This window comes from Peromyscus eremicus, chromosome 1, assembly GCF_949786415.1.
Source record: "Peromyscus eremicus chromosome 1, PerEre_H2_v1, whole genome shotgun sequence".
Lineage (NCBI taxonomy): Eukaryota > Metazoa > Chordata > Mammalia > Rodentia > Cricetidae > Peromyscus > Peromyscus eremicus.
In genome coordinates, this window is record NC_081416.1 from 42,943,646 (window position 1) to 42,965,291 (window position 21,646).

At 41.7% G+C, this 21,646-nt stretch overlaps 1 protein-coding gene across 2 annotated transcripts in view; it reads left to right on the forward strand.

Moving 5' to 3' along the window:
• The window catches only part of Rorb (RAR related orphan receptor B), a 46,640-nt gene extending 35,185 nt beyond the window's left edge, over positions 1-11,455 (forward strand). The window contains exon 2 of one of the 2 annotated variants that reach the window (XR_009375535.1): positions 11,062-11,173. Coding sequence is in view for 1 of the 2 variants with exons in the window: in XM_059247694.1 (XP_059103677.1) it covers positions 11,062-11,217 (156 nt within the window). In the remaining variant the exon portion in view is untranslated. Of the gene's footprint in view, positions 1-11,061 lie in introns of both variants that reach the window. The other variant, XM_059247694.1, reaches the window with a different exon arrangement.
• Positions 11,456-21,646: the final 10,191 nt, after the last annotated feature.

Genomic DNA, 21,646 nt, shown 5'->3' on the forward strand with positions numbered 1-21,646 from the left:
CTTGAGAACAAACATTTAACGTATGTTCCTTTGAGGAACATTTAAGATCCAAGGAAAACCAACACATCCAACAGAACTCCCCCAAAGGAAAAACTGTTGTTAAGCCCGAGAGAAAACCACTTCACCCCACTGTAGACTTTTCCCATCTTCACAGAAACTTTCCTTATTCCTTCATGGTCACTTCTTAAATAACAATGGTCATTCTCAACATTTATTCTTTATATAACCCATGGCAAAATCTAAAGCTATTTCTGAGATAAGCCATACAAACCCTAAATGTTGTATTCAAGGGCAGAGGCTTAGGTTAAATCCCCACAGGATGGGATGGGACACCAGCATCTGTTATAATTTGAAAATAGAAATGTTTGTACCACTTGCCTGTTTGACCCTGAATAGGTGTAGATGATACAAGATAAAGGCACAGTGTCCATACAGTTGTTGAACTTCATCCTGAAAGAATGGACTCCAACATACTTTCAACACACCTTGAAATGAAAGTTTAGGCAGCAGTGCTTTATACTTTGAGACAGACTTCGATTTAGTGAGGATTTGAAAATTTAGGGGTTCCATATCCATTAACTAGGAAGCTTCATCAGTTTTGTTTTGTTTTGTTTTTATCCATTTGGAAGGATACTTAAAGAAAAAAAAATGTTGGAGAATAGATTTTCCTCTCCTCATAAGCATATTAATATATACCTTATTTTTTAATAAATTATCACAGTTATAGGATTGAGTTAGCCAAGAACCTCAAACATGGGTTTTAAACTCCCTGTATAACAGGCTGGAAGTGTCACCAATGTCTCAGGGGTATTTCAAGGACTAAGTTACATAATTCATAAGTATTCCATCTAGTCTATAAACGTATTTACCTTTAGGTAAGCTATTGTTTTATTAGGATAGTGTTGACAAAAGGAATTTTACTTCAATAGGAAAATTTACTTCAATAAGAAAAGGTCTATCCACCCTTCAGTGATGATTTCCAAACATCAAAGCAATAAAGCAATATGTTTGGAATCATCACTGAAGGGTGGATAGACAGAAGTGAATGATGCGGAAAGTGGAGGATGGCGTTCCATGTGGTGGGACAGTATGGAGGTAGGAAAGTAGAAGGTTTATTCATGCTATAAATTATAGTTAGATTGGGCAGGATCCTGAATTTGGGAAGCCAGGAAGTGAGATAACACTGGTCACTTTCATAAAAGCTTATGAAAAAATAAATAGACATATATATTTTTAAGCCCCATATGACTAGAGGAGGCAGCCCATCTGTTTCTGGGCTTCACTTTTCTTGTCTGGGAAACGAGTAGGCTGGACTGCCTGGTCTTTAAGTTCCCTTCAGTATAACATCCTTTGATGTCCAAAAGAAAAAAACAAAGGTTCTTCCAGACATTCTCTTTGCCCTCCACTGCTCAGTCCTGTGTGGTTATTTTAAGGACTCCTTGGATGTTTCCCACTGTAATGGGGAAGAGAAGAGGATGATTTTTGCCCCGTCTTACTAATTCAAACTGCTACTGTGTGCCATAATCATGTTGTTTGGAGTGATCTTCTAGACCAAAGCTTACAGCATGCAGTGTTGATGGTGCCTATGTCCAGAGGTCAGCCTCTCCATCAGCTTTCCAGGGCATGTTTCAGCTCCTGATGTGGCGGGCATTGACCTGACTCATTAGGGGAGGTTTGCTTCCTAGGTGAGGATCTATGAGGTTCAGGGTCCAGTTGAGGACAGCGGGCTGCTGAACAGATGGAAGAAGATCAGTTGTAAATTCTGAACTGTGAAGACTGCTGTCACTTCAGACCTCTGACCTGTCATCCTTCTTCATTATAAATCACTGAATCTTCCCTTCTTATTGCTCTGACCATAGGGGCAGAGGCAGAGAAGAAGGAGAGACCAGTCTGAGGTAGAGCATGCTGACAGTATATACACAATCAAAGACGAAGGCCAGAGCTGGGTATCTCACTCAACCTTGCCCTCAAGTCCATTTCCCACTTTTCCCCTCATGAAGTCTTGAGGTCCAGTCAATAGCTAGAAGGCACATCTGACATAGGCCTTCCCAATTCAGTCATTCCTTTCTGCCTCCTGGGTTATTAAAGCCAAGAGATAACCATAGCTAATATTTATTTTTCCTAGAAATTCTGCAAGTAGAAATGCCTGGAGTTGTGTTCTTATCCTAAGTTGTAATGAGAAATACAAGACCATCAAATTCTCTTATGTTTCTATTGGACATTGCTGATTTAGACTCTGAAGTGGACACTCAGGTTCAGACATAAGGGAGATCAATGTCTTCTGCCCACTTAACACACAGCCTATCATTCCTTTCTCTGTGTCTGAACATAATCTCTTACCTGGGTGAGAGATCTGAGCATTACTTTCCCCTTCCAGGTGAGACACTACAGCATGAAGCCCTAACTTTGCAGGAAGCAATGCATCATATTCATACAACATCACAGCCACCACTTAACACAGCAGAAGAAATTCTCACATGGAAAGAATGTTCCTAAGTCATAATAGTATTATTTACTTCACAAATGTTTATTATAGATCAAATATTCAATATATATGCATAGGAGATATAATATCACATGACATGGAGCATAAAACAAAGCACTGCTATGATTACAATTAAAAAACAATGAATGATCAAAATCACATGAGTGGTCAAGAGAATGAATAATTCAGAGTGGCTGAGATTTTGTTGTGTGCAACACTGTACTGATAGGTCCAGTTAGGTTGACTTTGAGTTTTCAAAGTTATACTCTTATTATCTTTCTTTATGAAAGAGAAAATTGAAAACCCAAGTGATCATATACCTCACCCAGAATGGACCAGTGTGTGAGCAAGAGTCAGAATTTAAACCTAAGCTACTACCAGCAGCTAATTCATTAATTTGTGGGTTCCCACTCCTAAATGCTTGATAAACTCAGAGACACCCCCCTCCAAAGGCTTCCACCTTCCCAGGAATCCTGTGCTAAACTGAGCTTAGGGGAAGTTCTGCCAACGGGCTCACTAACTTCTTAATTCCTTTGCCTATTTCTAGTATAAGATAAGAAAATTAATTCTTGAACATAAGAACCTTGTCTTTCTATTATAGGAATATAAGTTACTAGAGAAAAACTTGAAAGATAGGAATCTTAAGCCAATTTTACATGCTGGTGTTTGAAATCTTACTTGTATCATCCCTGGCTACTCTCAGCTGAGTGCTGATGTATCCTCTCATGAGGACCAGGTATCAGCAAGAGCGTTGTGAAATGAGCATAGAAGAAACAACCATTTGGCCCATAGAGTCCATGTTTTACCACATGGACTGAATAATACTGAAGGAACCAGGGAAACTAGAAAGCCATTTAAGCTGTTTTTCCTTGCATTCTCCATGGGGTCAGAAACAGACACTGCTCTGGCTAATAACAGAATGCTGAGGCCTTGTGTCTGTAGTCTTTCCAAGCGTGTAATTTTAGTGTGGTCTGAGACTCCCTAGATGGGTAACTAGAGAATAGGGGTCAAGTTCACCTGAAATAAGCAGTCGGTACTATCAGGAAATAAGACATCCCTGCCCAGATGTTGTGGCTCGTGTCCTCGGTCTCACTGTTCTCTTTTCTATTTGGCTAGGAATTTGTTCTGCAGTTTTAAATGTCTGTATTTTTTTCAAATGTCTTATATCACTCAGTGAATATCACAATGTAGCATACCTGTGTCACCACATCTGGGGCATCCCTGAAGCTCCCCTCAGGCTTCTACACAGCTGTAAATACATAGCAGAACAGTGCAAGAACAGGCAGAATTACATAAAACACCTTAACAGAGTCCCCAAGTTTTAAATTTCAAATCTATCCTCATGGAACACAGCTCTCTCCTTGGGTAGCTTGCCACTTCAACCTGCATTTGTTATGAATACAGGAGCCAGGTGTTGCTAGAGTTTTCCTGCCTGGCCCACAGTCAGGACAAATCTCTCTCACCCGCCAGTCCCGCAGCCGCTCAGACCCGACCAAGTAAACACAGAGACTTATATTGCTTACAAACCTGCCTGGCCCACGGTCAGGGTAAATCTCTCTCACCCGCCAGTCCCACAGACACTCAGACCCGATCAAGTAAACACAGAGACTTATATTAGTTACAAACTGTATGGCCGTGGCAGGCTTCTTGCTAACTGTTCTTATATCTTAAATTAATCCATTTCCATTAATCTATACCTTGCCACATGGCTCGTGGCTTACCGGGATCTTCCCATGCGGCTTGTCATGGCGGTGGCTGGCAGTCTCTCTCTGACTCAGCCTTCCACTTCCCAGAATTCTTTTCCTTGTCCCGCCTATATTTCCTGCCTAGCCAATGGCCAATCAGTGATTTATTTACTGACCAATCAGCAACATATTTGACATACAGACCATCCCACAGCACCAGGAGAGCATGGAAAACAGTGTGTGGCAGCTTCTTCCAGGAACTCCTGGATGAGACCAGACTGTCAGTCTGTTCTGGCTGCTTACAGTGGACCAGCAGATGCTGTAAAGCCAGCACCACAAAATTCCAAGCACTGTCCATCAGATTAAGCACCTGTAAAGCAGAAGAGCTCAGTAGGTGACTCTTCACTCCTCAAGTTGCAGGTTCGTTGGGGTGCTTTAGTTACAAGTAATGTGAGTCAAGTTCAACTGAGCTAAAAAATAAAATGAAATGGGACGAAACAGTAGAAAGGTATGGTGGAATCTAAAGTTTAAAAAGAAAAAAAGCAGTTCCCACCCATGAAGATACTGGAATTGGGAAGCCTTAAGATTTTCCAACTTATGTTATCCGTCTTGAGATACCTAGTTCATTTCTCTCTGTGTGTCTGTCTGTCTGTCTCTCTCTCTCTCTCTCTCTCTCTCTCTCTCTCTCTCTCTCTCTCTCTCTCTCTGTCTGTCTCTCAGTCTCTGTCTCTGTCTCTCTGTCTGTCTGTCTGTGTCTGTGTCTCTGTCTGTGTCTCTGTCTCTCTCTGTCTCTCTCTCTCTCTCTCTCTCTCTCTCTCTCTCTCTCTCTCTCTCTCTCTCTCTCTGTCTCTCTCTCTCTCTCTGCAATGCTCTTCAGTTCCTGGTCCTCATGGGGAGATACACTGAGCTCCTTAAGTTACTTGTAGTCTTGGCTACATTTAGAAAGTACCTTGGGGGTATCAGTCTGATTCCAAATCCCAGTCCCAGCTGAGACAAATGCCTACTTCCAGTGTCACTCCCAATGGCCAGGTGGAAAGAATATGTGCCACAACATGGATGTCAAGAATGGGCAGAGGAGAGGAAGGGAAGAGTTTTATGACATGGAAAAGGAATCTCAAGCTCTATATTATTTTTAATCCAAATGCCTAGGTCTGGTTACACAAAAATCAAAAAAGAAATGTGAAGCTGGACAGGTGACATGGATGCATTCAGCCTCTCCCTCTGCTACTTTGATCAAACCGTTGTTGGCTTCCTGTGTCAGGATGGACAACATCCTGATGGCTAGTTTTACCCTCTGCTTGTCCCATTTCCCCAACGTCAAATGTTCTACTTTTAAAAATGTGAATTCTCTCATAAAACTACTCTCTGGAGAGAAGCATAGGATTGTTATCTCTTCTCAGATAGCTGCTTTCTCTTCTTGTAGACCACTGTAGACAGAAGCTACAGCTTCCTTCTTATAAGAAACACTTGCCATAAAAAAAAAAAAAAGAATGTGAGATGCCCTTTTATAGATCCTCTGTCTAGTTCTGCAATGGAGATTATTTGAATGTGAAGGAATTTCATGATGATTTCAAATTGACTACCCCCTCCATCTCCAAGTGCTTCTGGATCACCTCCCCAGCTGTTTAAAAAGTTGTTGAACCATTAACTGCTGCTGAGGCTGCTCTGATCTCCCTTTGAAATGGGGGTCCCCAGCTGCAGTACATAATATTAATGAGCAATAAGTGACTGCCTGCTGCTTCCTCCACTGGGCCCTTCTGGGCGCTGCCAAGTACTTGTCACTGTCTCTGCATGGCCTCCTGGCCTATGGTTCCTGCAGAGTGGTGATGCCACACCAACACTCCTATTCCCACAGCTGATGGGATGTCTCAGCCAGCCTCTTCTGCGGCAATAGAGTTTGATGAAGCTCTCTAGCTTTCTCAGTGTTGTTTGCTGACAGTGTTTGTTAGCTACTCAGCCCATTCTACAGACGAACAATAGAAAATGGATTTGAATCGCATACAAGAGACAGAACTGCATATGAGCCAGGCTCTACCGAGACCTGAATTTTTAGCAGAAAGAGGAAAAGAGTTAACTTTCTCCAAAACCAGACATATAGTTCCCTACCTCTAGTCAAATGAGAAGCCATCAAGAGTCCAGTCCTGCTCATGTGCTTTCAATTTCCCAGATGGTCCATCCATAACAGAAGCAGCAAAGGCTGGAAGAACCATGGCACTGGGATCTAGTCTATAATCAGTCAATGAGCAATTTTATTGCCACAAGAAAATGAAAAAAAACATGATTTTGCACACTCATTCCAACAAAAGCAAATGGCTAGTTTTCCCATGAAATAGCATGCAGTGTGTTCAGACTTGGATTTTGGTGCTTATCTACGGACTAAATTGGGTCTCTGCTGCTCATATCTATGTCTGAAGAGCGTGGCCTTACCCCTTTCACTCCTTGAAGGAAGAGCTATAGGGAACTGAAAGCATCACAGCTTAGCTTTCATTGTCTACTCGACTGGATTAAGAATCACCACACTATGTCTGTGAGGGCACTTCCAGAGAGGGCTAAGTGAGGGAGAAATAGCCATCCTGAATGTTCTGGAGATGTCTAGTTACTTTTCTATTGCTATTAACAGACACTGTGACCAAGGCAACTTATTTTTTAAAAAAGCATCTAACAGGGGGCTTGCTTACAGTTTCAGAGGGTGAGTCTACGGCCATCATGGCAAGGAGTTAGTCTGGCAGCAGATAGGCAGTCATGGCTCTGGAGTAGTAGCTGAGAGTTTACATTTATATCCAAAAGTTGGAGGCAAAGAAAGAAGCTGGACCTGGCATAGGCTTTTAAAAGTATAAAGCCCACCCCCAGTGACACACCTCTTCCAACAAGACCACACCTCCTAATCCTTCCCAAAACAGTTCTACCAACTAGAGACTAAGCATTCAAATATCTGAGCCTTTGGGGGCAATTCTCATTTGCACCATCACAGGGGACCTGCAAAGAATAAAGAGCCCAGGGGCTGAGGGTCTAGTCAAAATAAGTAAAGCCAGTTGCATTCTAATAACACACACACACACATATACTTCTAGCTGCCTGCCTTGATAAAATTCCCTCTGTCCCACTCTCACTCCCTCAGTGCCATGATGACCTGACGCTTCTGAAGCTGTGACTCAAAATGAAAATCCTGCACATGACGTTGTTCTCTGGTATTTTGGTTGCAATGACTAGAAAGTAACTAATACAATAGCCATCATGTGTGTCGTCAGCAGACGGCAGGCAGCACTATAAAACCATGTGTATTGACTCATTAAATCCTCCCAGCCTCCCTCTGAAGCAGGAAATGTTACAGTCACCATCTGTGCTGGCTAGTTTTTATGTCAGCTTGACACAGACTAGAGTCATTTTGGAAGTGGGAACCTCAATTGAGAAAATGTCCCCACCAGATTGGCCTGTGATCAAGCCTGTGGAACATTTTCTTGATTGATGATTGACGTGGGTGGGCCAATCTGACAAGGAGTAGGTGGTCCTAAATGGTATAAGAAAGCAGGCTGAGCAAGCTACTAGGAGCAAACCAGTAAGCAGCGCTTCTCCATGGCTTCTGCTTCAGTTCCTTCCTCCAGGTTTTTGCTGAGTCCCTGACCTGGCTTCCCTCAGTGATGGACTAGTAAGTTGTAAGCTGAAATAAACTCTTTCCTCCCCAAGATGCTTTTGGTCATGGTGTTTTATCACAGCCACAGGAATCCTAACACAACATCTGACTAATAAGGATGTTGAGTTAAGCAACTTAGCCAAGATTGTACGAGTGGCAGTACTAGGATTTCAACATAGCCTGACTCTAAAGCCCTGTATCCATTATTCTCTCTATGTAATGCCTATATGTCACCAAGGACTCCTAACTTGTCCCTCATCATATAATAGAAGGAGCAATACAGCCTTCCCTCTGTAGACATGAAAATGTCTTTGTTACCTGAAAGTACCTACTTGACACTCGGGGAATAGGACCAATTCAGAGAGAATACAGAATTTACTTGTCAATTTTTTAAAAGTTTTTTTTCTCCCCACAAAATCTGAGCCTCCAAGGCACTGTTTCTCAGAGCCTATTCCACGGGCTTGTGACATGAGTGTTCACAGGGGATGTTTACTTCAAGCATGGAATCTGACATACTGGAACTGAATCCCTGGGAGAGGGTCCTGGCAATCTGCACTTTGAAGAAGCCCTCCAGTGATTCTTATCACACTAAAGATTGGCAGTCATTTCACAGTTGCATCTGGAAGTTTCGGCAGCACTGCAGATCATCAATTCAACAGCACATGATTATAGGAGGCTTTCAGAGCTTCTCTGCACTCAATAACTATTTCAGGGAGCACTGTAATGTGCAGGAAGTGTTTCTAAATTGTTGTAGTTTCCTTCTGTGTGAGGCAGCTGGTTAAGAAAGCTTCAATAATTTCCCAAGGGCTCCAGTTAAGTGGACACTTACAAACTGTTTACATATAAAAATATACAAAAGACACTTTTGTACCCCAGACTCAAAGTGAGTCTTTCAGAATGGTATTCTGGTCATCTTTATGTTTAAAGCCAGAGACTGTGACATGGACCATAAGAGCTGCCATATTCTGGCTGTGCACATCTCTCAACCATCATTAACCCCAAATCCATGTTCCCCTTGCCTCAGTAAACCTAAGCTGCCTTCAGCACACTACATGTCCAGTGTCTTTGCCCCTGATCCAGTATCTTTTTGTGCCCAAGTGCCTGCACAATTCTCACTCTTCCTTCCCTGCTCAGATTTGCTGCCACATCTTAGGGAAGGCTTGTTACAAGAAGTTAGGACATCCAAATATCTACCACTTCTTGGCTACCACCCATCACTGTGACCACAGCCTTTCTCTCTGTGCTAGTCAGTGTGGTCACTTAATCTCCAGTTGTCTTAGCAAGTACAGTATGGGCAAAATCCATAACAGTTTTGTACATTCCAGTGTCAGTGAAGCCTTGATATAAAATAAGCATGCAGTTAATTTTTATAAAGTATCTTGAGTGAAAGGAATGTAGTTCATACTGTTGAAGATACAGTCTTGATTCTCAGTCTGAAGTCTGACATGGACTACAAAGATTCTACCTTTTTTCATTCCTAGCCTTTCTTCAGACAGCAGCAGAAATGGCTAGGTTGCAGAGCCAGAAGCCTCAAGCATCTTTGAATGTTTGAAGCCTCACATCATAAAGATGTGTCTAGATCCCTTTAGTGTGTGTCAGCAGCTCTATTCCTAAAACTAGCTTTACATTTCTCATGGAATCATTACAGAATAATTAGTAGTTAAAAGGAAAGTTAGTGGAAGAGGGGAAATTTCTGATTTTGAAGAACCACAACGTGATTATTTGTTTGCTGTTCCACTTCAGAGGCTGAAATGTGCTCTTATTGGTGAGAGAGGAATGTGGGGAGCCCACCAGGTCATCACATGGGTTTGCTTAACTATATTTTATCATCATCACTTTGAAGTCCATCTTCAAACAGCCCTGTGAACTACCACACTTACCTTTAGTAAGAGCGTTCCCTGTAGAAGAGGTTATCTCAATCCTAAGAGTAATATTGTCATATGAACATATGCTTAAGTTAATTTGATTGTAAGCATGTTTAACAACAGAAATGTTCATCTCCTAAGACTTTTGTAGCATGCAGCACAATGGGGAATCATTTAAATTATCATCAAACATTGTTTTCTTACTTAACTAAAAGAAATATACTTTAATATGTAATTATGTTTGTATATAATATGATTTTATATACATATACATGTTAGCTGTTGATATAGCTCTATGATAGAGCACCTACCTGACATGCACAAGGGTTGGTTCCATCTTTAATGCAAGAAAAAGGAGGAAGAGGAGCAGGAGAAAGGGAAGAGGAGACTTAATCAAAGCCTGGTGATTACAGGCTAGTCTTCCACTTGTTTGTGAAATACTTCCCTTAGGACATCAAAGCCAGTACCTCTCAGACTTTTTTGAGTAAACGTAGTCTCATTTTCTGGATCAGAGTCAAAAAAAGTTAGGGAGACACAGGTAGATTCAGTGAGTCTGACTTCCAAGAATTGTGGATAGTCATGGGTTACACGTTAAACAAATTTTGTAATTAGTGTACAAAATAATGAACTTCATTATGACACCGTCATGCGTACACAGCATGTACTTCACTCCTATCCCTGCCCACTTCCCTCTCTATTTCCCCTGCTCCCCTCCTGCTGATTCCCATCCCTCCCTCCCCACAGCCTCCTCTGCCTGTGTGTTATAACCTCATACTGCGTTCCTTTCCTTTCCTAATATTGTCATCCTTCAAAGCTTAGAAATCTAATATTCATGTCCTAGAAGTCTGAGGAAATGACAGATAATGATACTGTTAGCTAACAATTACATTTCACACCTGCAGATTCCTGAACACTTTCATATCCATTTCCTCACTCAGGCCACATAACTCAAAGAGAAAGATGGGATTAACAAGCCCATTTTACAAGTGAAAAGACTGAGCCACAAAGTGCCTCAGAGTCACACTGTCTCACTGTCCTTGACTGTGAGGAAGCAGGATTCCTATTCAGATGGCTTGCCTGCTCAGCACCCACTCATGCTTACTAAACAAGAACACCTCCTGTGCATATTTTATTCAGAACAATGAACCAGGAGCCTTAGCCCTCCTTCCTTGCTTTCTCTCTCTATCTCTCTTTCTCTCTCTTTTTCTTTAGACCATGGGATGAGGAATGTTTTTGTTTTCTTTTCAAGAGAAGCTGAAAGTGAGCCTTCTTTCTTTCCAAACCTCTTTTTTCAAAACCATTTACCTTTATCTGGGTTCCCGAAAGACACTAATTCACAGGACAGTCCACTAATGAGCTTTCCTCTTTGTCTCCCTCTGTCTCTGTGTTCTGCAGTTAATAGCCAAGATACCAACTATCACGGCAGTCTGCAACTTGCATGGGGAGAAGCTGCAGGTCTTTAAGCAGTCTCATCCAGACATAGTGAATACACTGTTTCCTCCATTGTACAAGGAGCTCTTTAATCCTGACTGTGCTGCGGTCTGCAAATGAAGGGGATGAGAACTCTCAGAGTCATGGAATGCATCGCCGTTAAGACAAAAGCAATGTGTTCATGGAGACTTAAGGAAAATGTCACTACTGCAACATTAGGAATGTCCTGCACTTAATAGAATTATTTTTCACCGCTACAGTTTGAAGAATGTAAATATGCACCTGAGTGGGGCTCTTTGGTTTGTTTGTTTGTTTGTTTGTTTTTGAAATGATCATAAATATACAAATATAGGACACTGGGTGTTATCTTTTTTAATTTTATTCGGGTATGTTTTGGAGACAACTGTTTATAGAATTTTACTGTAGATATATACAAGAACAGAGCCGTACTTTACATGATTACTTTTCCTGTTGATTGTTCAAATATAATTTAAGAAAATCCCCTTACTAAGCTTACCTATTTCTATGTTTTTAGATAGTTGATGCATGTGGAAATTTGTAACTGTCTTGGAAAGTACTGTGCATGTATGTAATGAATATATAATATGTAAGAGTATTATATATGACTATTACGTATTCATGCACTGTGGCTTCAAATACCATGCCCACTGGCAATGGAGGTTCCGTCAGGCTCTCTCATGTGATTTACTTTCTGTTATATGTTACTTTTATGTTAGACAATCAGGGTTTTCTTTTCCAGCCAGAGTTTTCATCCACACCTAACAACAGGATAGTGCCCATTCAGAAGCAAGTCTACAAAGGAATCTGTGTAACGTATAACTGCTTTCTAAAAGCTCCATTTCTATCAATGACTTCAAAGCCCTATCAAGATGGCATATGGGGTGGGGGGTGGGGAGGATTTGAAGCCATTTCCCTGTTTCACAAACCAGGCTGTAAACCAGACAATAATATTTCCTATTTTTCACCAGAATACAAAATATTGGGGTTCCCCCCCCCGCCGCTTTGGATTCAGATTTCCAATTGTAAAAGAAATTTGACTTTGATGCTTATTGTTTCTTTAACAAAAAAAGAAAAAAAAATCAGTCTATAGACTACCATCAATGTTTTTAGAAATATTTAACCAGAAGTATAAAACAAGGTCCCAGTGCCATTTTGGATAGACATTTTCTAATCATTTTTTTCCCAAAGAACTGAAAGAAATAGAATATACAAAGTAAAGAAGTCATTCATTAAATTCAAACTCATTACAATTTGTTAGGAAACAGGCTAATAGAAAGGAGAAAGCCGTCTACAGCCTGGGGCCTCCAATTTCTTCAGCTTCAAAATGCTGTATTATAAAAATAGAGCCAAAATTCAAAAGATCAGAAAAAATAAATGTTTTGTCTATGAGACTGATGTATCCCAAAGCCAAAATTCTTTCCTATACAGATTTAAATGACATCCTCTATCCATATTGGTCATTTTGTAACCACTTAAAAGAACAGAATGTAAGGGTGACCTGTACAGGCTCTTCACCCTAATTCCTATGAAATTAAGCACCAGAAAAGCATGAGCTTGAAGCCAGTTGTTCGTCCAGTTTCTGTAAGGCCTAGGCCTTTAGTATGAGCTAGTCCAGTTTCTGTAAGGCCTAGGCCTTTAGTATGAGCTAGTCCAGTTTCTGTAAGGCCTAGGCCTTTAGTATGAGCTAGTCCAAACTAAGATTTTCAAAGAAGCAGCAAGGGGACACATTTGCATATAAGACATCAAAAGCTATGTTGTACTGTAAGTGTAGCATAGCCCCTAGCTTATAAAAACCTGCCCCTTTCTCCTTACACACACACACACACACACACACACACACACATTTGTAAATCTCCATTAATAGAAACTTTGGGGGTTTTTTTGTTTGTTTATTTGCTTGTTTGTTTTAAATCTCTTATGTTCTCCTGAAGTTCTTGGTTGAGAGTCATCTCCAAAATGCCCCAGAACTCTGGTGGATGATCAAAACAGTCCTGTTAGTCTTTCCTTTCAGAAAACAGGCTTTTCTCACCTCATGATTGATGAATTCCAAGCCATTGGGGGAAAACAAAAAGGCTTTAAAATAATGAATCTCTTTTTCAACCACTGTTATATTCAATTAATTTAACTACATTGAACCAAATTACCTTTGGTTCTGAGAAGACAGCTGTAGACTGCTTATTATGCTGCTACAGGGACTCGGTTCTTTTTGGTCTAAATGTCACTCCTGCTAGCTCTTTGTATAAAGAATTAATTCCAAGAGTCATATTTCCTTCTAATGGAAAGATACTTTTCTGATTGCTAGGAAAACAGGGTAATGGAAGGCACTCAATTAAACCAAGCTGCTTCCAAATGCGATGTATGTTTTATGATTGGCTTGCGATAGGCAATGCTTACTGTGTCTACTTGGCGGTCCCCTTTGAGCTTTGAACTCATGTCAAACTTTGTTTTCATTGTTCTGTTGGCTCAGTGTTTCCCATTGTCAGCCTGTAAATCCCGCTCGGCTGCAAAGGGAATTGTTTGTTGTCTCCAGTCTACCTTAGAGGATTTACATCAGCCTCATCGATGAAGTGGCAGAGAGTTTTTTCCTCCTTTGCTCCACAGGTGGTGTAGGAAAAAGACTGTTCCCCACATTTGCCTGGGGGGTATTGGTGTTGAAACTGTGTCATTTCCAGTAGTGCTGGCATTTCACTGGGACAGTGTGAACCTTTTGAAGCAAAGGGACAGGAGTCAGCTAGGAACTGAGTCAGAACCATACAGTGGTGACCAGTACAGGCACAGCCTACTTTCCAGCCAGAGGAGAGAGCTCCAGTTTTGGCTGCAGTTGCCAACTTTTCCCTTAAAAGAGAATCAAGTTATGTTTTTAATGGTTAAGAAAGCCTTTAAACACTGCCCTTTGAACATCTCAGTGACTACAGGAAATTTCAGTAGGAAAAGAAAAAAAAAAAACTCCCTTTACCACACACAGTCTCAGCATGCTGTTCCTTCTCCTGAGAACTGGCCAATGTTCAAAATGTGGTAGGATGAGCTATGCGCTGGAAGAAGGATCTGGGGTCTGTAGTCTTCTTCATGCCTCCAGGATGACAATCACTGCTGGATGCAGATGTTGCACTGAATCTGCTCAGGGATGCTTCATTAACAAAATATTCATCAAGAAGGGGGAAGGGATAAACAGAAAGACGACAATAGAACCTAAGTGTCAAAAGTGAGAGACCCTCTCTAACAGGCCTTGGCCCAGCCACAGTGGCTTCATGTCAGAAAATGAATGAACTGCTTTTCTTCTTGGGACCTGCCTAAAAGTTCTACACAAGTAAACACGTTAGTTTCCTTCTCTAAAATGAGCAAAGAACAAAACAACCAGGCTGCCACACTTATCTCCCAGTTACTCCAGGCTTCCTGTGTAAGTTGTTAGCAAAAGAAATGCAGGGATGGAACTGTCAGTGGACAGACCTGACAGCCTGTGTGAATGACAACTCCAGTGCATCTGCACTCTGGAGAAAGAAAGGCAAAGTTTGGAAGGAAAGTGAGAGATTTCAAATCTGGGTTGACAGTTACGAATGGCCATGCTGTCTGTGACTTGGCCTATCTTGGTGTCAGTTTTTCTGGGGCTCTTTTGTTCCCAGATTAAACGTTGAAGGTCAGAAGATACTTTCCAAGCACACTTTTTGCATTTTCTTTTTCTTAATACTTTCTTCAGGGCTCTGGGCTAAAGTACCTCTAAGTAAAAAGCAGAGACCACTGCGGTCTTTGGTGATTCCATTCCTCTGGCAGTAGCTGGGAGACTCTAGATTGTACCCCACTGGATGTTAACAAGAGGCAACAGGGGACATCAGTGCATTTCCATCATGGCTGCCTTCTCGAGCAGGTTACTTCCCAGCAGTCAGGCTGAACTATTTGGAGGAAGCCTTGAAGATGCATAGCCAGCTCCCACGGCCTCACTATAATGCTGTGCATAAGAGGCTCAAACGCTAAAATAACTCTTAGGGCCCGTGGACAGCCGAAAATGTTCCTGTTTTGTTGTTTATTTGTTTTTGTTTTCTTCCTTTTTTTTTTTTTTTTTCAAAAACACCAGAAGCAAGTAACGTCAGCAACACTCCGCACCCTTAGTTTCTCCCTATTCCAGAAGCAGGACAGTTTTGGCTGCTGTCCAAATCATTTTTCCTGGCTCTTTTTTTTTTTTTTTTTTCCTGCATTAACTCTTGTTTCTAGTGAAATTACCACAAAGGGTAGTAGATTCAGGCAAGGATGTCTCTGCTCTTCTGACAAGCACCGAATGGTAGATAGAGCTTTTATGTATGCACCTGAGGGAAATGTCTGCAGAGTCCCCTTATAAAGAGGAGGGAAATGCCACCAAGATAAAGTGCTATTTGATGCTCTATTTGCAACTGCTGGTACATGCATAGCCAGAAGAAAGGCCTGGTGTGGGGAGCCCTGGGGTCTTTTGGAAACAGGCTGATAACCCTTTTACTTTTTGAGAGGAGTATGTTTCAGAACCAGAGGTACCTGCCTGTTCAAATCAACAGATGAAAACTCAACGCACCCTCCCAAAAAAATGGCAAGGAGTGCATGCAAGTTGTGTTGCAGTCACAGAAAGCTAGCAAGGAAATGTCCTACCTACAATACGACAGCCAACGTTCAGCCGAGGTTGCATGCTGACAGTGCTTCTGAGTTACGTAAGCTGTCTTGGGTTGTAAATGATGACAGTCAGACTCTGAGCATAGTACAGACCAAACAAACACATCTCTGAGCAGCAGAGGTCCATAGACTGCCAGCTTGCCACCTCTAGTTGATATAAAAAAAAAAAAAAAATCACATCTAGAGAGCCAGTCAGGCCAGATTTGATGGAGGGTGGTGTTAGAATAGTGTGAGTTAGGGGGGAAGAGGAGAGATCTTGCTTGTCTCATTCTCAATTGAGTTTCGATATTTAACCCACCACTGCTCAAAGATAGAGCAACAAGTGACTGGAACCAAATAGCAAAAAAAGAAAGAGGCCAATCAATTGAATGATGACTTACAAAAGCCACTCCCACATGTCCTGGCGAGCTCCACTGTGGAAGAGCCGAGAGAACTAGATTTCTTGTCTGGTTTTTTTTTTTTTTTTTCCTGAAAGTCGGATGTATAACTTTCATGTTTTTGAGCCTGTCCTTAAATGTATGGCTTCAAAAATTTGTGACACTTTCTCACTTTCTCTTAGTGATACATTTCTGAGCAATTTATTCTGCCATCCAGATAGCCTTGCCCCCTTGTTCTGAAGTGCGGGTCACGGGTTCCTACACAGCAGGTGGGGCTGTCTGTCTGTCTGTGCACTTCCCCCACCCACCCACCCCCCGCCGGAAGCTGCTGAAATTCCTCTGAGGTGAACTGGTCACAGCAACGGTTGCTTCCTGCATGACCAAAGCACAACCTCCAGTGGATCAGAGAGACCAGGCTAGTGGTTGTTTTCACAGCCAGAACTAAAGCACAAAGATTACTGGAATGAAATAAAGCCCAACTCTGGGAAATACAGGTTGTCTGCACCCCTGTTGACAGCATGAGGGTCACATCACTTATTCTCTGGCTGTGCCTAACGGTGAACAGTCTCACGTCACCAGCACAGCTATACATAGACACTCATGAGGAATGTCTGAAAGCCACAAGCCCAACACCCAAGCACAGCACCGTTTGCTTCATCCCATTAACACACACCCAAGAATGGAAACTACACCCACAGAAAACTGAGTATGTATTGTAGAAATGTAGAGGAAAAATAAAAAATATTTTTTCAAATGTAATTACTTTTAATATATGCTTGTGGAAGGTCTAATACAATGTATGCTGTCTCTGTAATTTTTGCTGTAAATAACTGGAGACAGTGAATACACTGATTTTTCTATGTCTCTGTTTAAGCATAAGACTTTGTAACAATTTTGTAGAGGGGGGTAAACAAAGATAAAATATGTACTTGCTTCCTTTCTGAGTGTTATGTACCTCTCAGTTTTTTAAATGGAAAACGGTTGTAAAGGTTTAAGCATCTTGATGGGTCATTGGTGTTAAGTATCTGCTTCTTTTTGTAATACAACTAGGAAAGGGACAGGGCTGTCAACTAACTGCTCCAAAGAATTCAGTGTTGAAGATTGGCCTAAGACCTGCAAACTCCATCTGAACTAGACAATAGGAAAAAGGGATGCTTAAAAAGAGACGGTTGTCTAAGTGGAATCGTCTTTCCTCATAGCAAATGGCTCTGTCCAAATCCATTCTGCATGGACTAGCTTAAGGAAAACAAACCCTGCTTTCTGATGAACAAAATATTTTTGTACGTGTTTATTTCTTATTAATGACTTGAGGTCAGACCACTCATTTGCTGAAGCCATAACTGACCTCCACCAAATAAATGTTGTAAAGAAGCTGGGGGAGGGCTGGGGAGAGACTGAGAGGTAGGGAAAAAATCTGAGATGTGGTAAAGATAACAAGACAGGTGAGAGCAGGCCAGTGAAACTGATGTTTTTCCTGCATCCCAAATATGACTTTAAAAGGCTAGTATTTTATGATGATCGATTTATAAAATAAAAAGATATTTAGATTTAAATGAGACTTTCCAATATTTTTTAAATCCCTGACAATGCTTCCTTGCTTTTAGGATTGAGATACATGATTTTCCTATCCTTCTGATGTTCTGAGATTTAACGCTTCTGCCACAGCTCCAGCCTACAGTACAAGGCGCAGAGCCACTGAGTCCAGAGGTGAAGCCAAGGACTGTCGGGGGCGTGGCTGTGCCTACTCCACAGCTGCACCTGAGGAGCAGTGTGCAAGGTGCAGCTTGCTCCTCCTTAGCATGCACACCACTGTTGGCAGTGCCCCAACGTTGCATTGCCGCAAGTATGTAAAATAAAAGCATTTGTTCTGAAAAGCTAAGTATACTTTTAAAAAAGAGCAATGCCTCCTGTAGTCAACCACTGATTTTTCAGGAGCTGAATCATGCTATTACCATTACTCTTACCAGACTGTAGAGGCAAAAAGGCAAACTACAAATAAACCCAGTGATACATGTAGTTTTTAAATCTACAATTTTCTGATCTCTCTCTCTCTCTCTCTCTCTCTCTCTCTCTCTCTCTCTCTCTCTCTCTCTCTCCTTGTTTAATATATAAGCCCTAATTTCTGTGTATGTGAGTAAATCTGCAGCCTGAGTCATTTAGACAGTAAGCATTGAATTTTTTTTAATTATAAATATAATAGATTAAAGCAGCACTCCCTAACAACTAAAGAGAGTTTTATATTACTTTAGAATGTAATGGGGTTTGTCCTTATTTTATGTCCTGTAAATTATTAGTTGAATACTGTTAGCATTCCCAGATAATGCACACATGATTTCTGAATGTTTCCTGTAAATGACAATCAATGTTTATGACCTTCCCTCCTTCGATGCTGAACAAATTAAAAGAAGAAAAAGAAAATAAAAGTCTCTCCTGGTGCTTTTCTTCACACACAGGGAATAAAGGAGAGGGTGGAGAGGAAAGAAAGCTGGGAATATAAGAATAAGGTCCTGTAGATTCTGGCTTACAAAGTTCTCTTTTTTCCAGTAAACCATGGGCTATCGCCTCCGTAAAAACTCTTGTGTCTCCCATATCTGCCATAAGTGAAAAGTGATTTTGAAGAAAAGACTCAGAGTGAGTTTTGACCAAATAGCTTACTAGAATACAACTGACTTGACCTTGGTAAGGTGAACTGGTTGGATAAATGTTTTTCTAAGAGATGTACTTCCTCACACAGTTAGAAAGAGGAGTGATGTCTCTCAAAAGTAACAGCTCTCTGTTCTCAAAACTTGCATAAAAGGAAGTCCACCCACCCCCAGCAGAGCCCTAAGCAACCCCCTTTGAATATTCTGTTAAAAGCTGCAACAGGTTTGAAATAAGTGAAACACCCCCCGTATGTCTGATGAATTGTTCGGGTGATAACTCCTGATCAAGTCTCTGGGTCTGTGCTGTCTGCTGTTTTGTTCTAAGTGAAGCTCCACGGAAGTCGGTGTTTCCAGCACACAAGAAATGCTTTGAATCTCGCGCGATGCCATCCTGTAGAGGAGGTAACAGTTAATAATCACAGTTGTGAGGCAATGTTGAAAAAAGTAGTTCTAAAAGAACCAATCGCTTTCAGAAGGTTGGAGCGGTGCAGGTCGGGCTCCCCAGAAAGGGACATGGATTGAGGTTTCAAAAGCAGAAGCACTGACTCAGCAACAGATGGAGACCAACTCACCTTTGGAGCCAGTAATAACCCTCGGAGGCTATGCCAAGCAACATCTCTACCCAGGACATGCAGACCCCAAGGGGCCCTGTGCAGAGATCACAGAAGCAGAGCTACACTGTGACATGGTGATACTATATGTGTCCCTTGATCTCTGATCAAGTCATCTAGTGCCTGGTTAGAGATGGTGAATGCTATCACAATCCATTGTAGGCTCTTGATCGTCACCAATGATGGCACACAGAACTCTACACAAAGTTCTGCTCCTAACACAGATCCCTTTTGTTAAATACAAGAACCCACCGCACGTCATCATTACCACGCCAGGCCAAGGTACATGAGATATCTCAGGGATCAATGAGTCTGTCCCGGTTTGCCCCTCCCCTACGTGGCAGCAGCCTCCTGGCCCAATCTGAAAGGAAGCGGAAGTTCAGCAAACCCAGTAAAGTCATCCTAACAGAGGCCATCTCTGGTGATGTCTTAACCTTGCTATACTTAACTGATTGAATAATGTGGTCCTCTGATATCAGTTCTTGATGACGTTGTCTCACAGACCTTCACGCAGTCCAAATCCACGGTACAATGTAAGCATCCTGCACCTGTCAGCTGATGCTCGGGGACTTCCCTTCTTTCCAGTTTCAGCCATTTACTGTTACTCTAGCGTTACCTCCTACCAGCATCCCCAAACACACATGCTTCTAGCAAGCTCGGTGAAAGGGAGGGGGGCAGAACACCAGCCACGAAAGAATGACTCCTCCCTTCTTTTCCTCCACAGATGGAGCCAGAAGTAGTGACAGGGTGTCCCTGAGTGGCTAAGAGGTGATGTAGCAGATGTGCCTTCACAGATTTTCACAGAAGACTCAGCTAACAGAAAGGAAAAAAAAATAGTGATCAGACACCCTAATCGGAAAATAATAAAATTCATTAAAAACATTGTTTTTTACATAAAATCCTGATTTTTTTTTTTAACCAGGACCCTCTTAAATCTGCTGGCGTGCTTTAATTAAATCACAAAATCTCCAACAAAAAGAAGTGATCACTTTTGGAAAGGTATGCATCATTGAACAAGGAAAAGTTTCTGTTTTTCACAAGATGCAAATCATTACGGCTGTGGTTGTACGCTTCTGTCGCACAGTGAAAGAAGTATCATCATGAATGTCATCATCAGAATGTACATACTTTGAGTGACATTAGAAGGCAAAGACCACTGGAAAGAGCCTGCAGAATTACCCAGCACGTTTACACTAGCTAGGCTATGGACATTTAGCCAATTCAGAGTTAATCCCTTGGCACCATACAACAGGATGACTTAAAAATGTAGTCTAGCTGTGTGACTACAGGAAAAATAAACAGGGTTATCTTGCCAAGTGACCTGCTGTCCCTAGACCTGTAGGACAAATAAAGGTGAAAGGTCAGCCGGATGTGCTGCCAGCCACTGATGCCCTCGCTGGCAATTTCTTTTCTTAATTGAAAATAATTTTTATACAGTATATTCTGATCATGGTTTCCCCTCCCTCATCTGCTCCCAGATTCTCCCCACCTCCCTACATATTCAACTCCACTATTTCTCTTTCGAAAACAAACAGGCCAAAAAAATGAAAAAGGAAGGAAGGAAGGAAGGAAGGAAGGAATGAAGAAACAAAGGAAAGAAGGAGGGAGGGAGGGAGGGAGGGAGGAAGGAAGGAAGGGAGGGAGGAAGGAAGGAAGGAAGGAAGGAAGGAAGGAAGGAAGGAAGGAAGGAAGGAAAAGCACAAGAAACAAATACACACACAGAAACACACAAAAACAAAACCCACAATAACACAAAATTGGAAACCATATGTATACAAGCAAGAGACCAGTAAGAATTTTTTAAATATCCAAATAAGGCAATATGAAACAAAAAAAAAAAATCTCCAAAAATACCATTGACTTTATTTTGTGTTGGCCAACTACTGCTGGCCATGAGGCCTACCCTTGTAGTGAGACTCCATTGGAGAAAAGTAGTGTGTGTGTGTGTGTGTGTGTGTGTGTGTGTGTGTGTGTGTATACGAGAGAGAGAGACAGACAGACAGACAGAGACAGAGCATTGTTAATTGGAGTTAGCTTTTTGGTTAGGGATGGGAGCTTCTATCCACTTCCCCATCTCAGCACTAGGATCCCTTCTGGCTTGGACCTGTGCAGGCCCTGTGCATGCTGCCATAGTCTCTGTGAGTTCGTATGTGCAACAGTCCTGCTGTGTCTGGAAGAAACTCTTTCCTTAGTCTCATCCATCCACACTGATTCTGCCTCTTCTTCTGCTTCTGCATAGTTCCCTGAGCCCTGAGGGGAGGGCTTT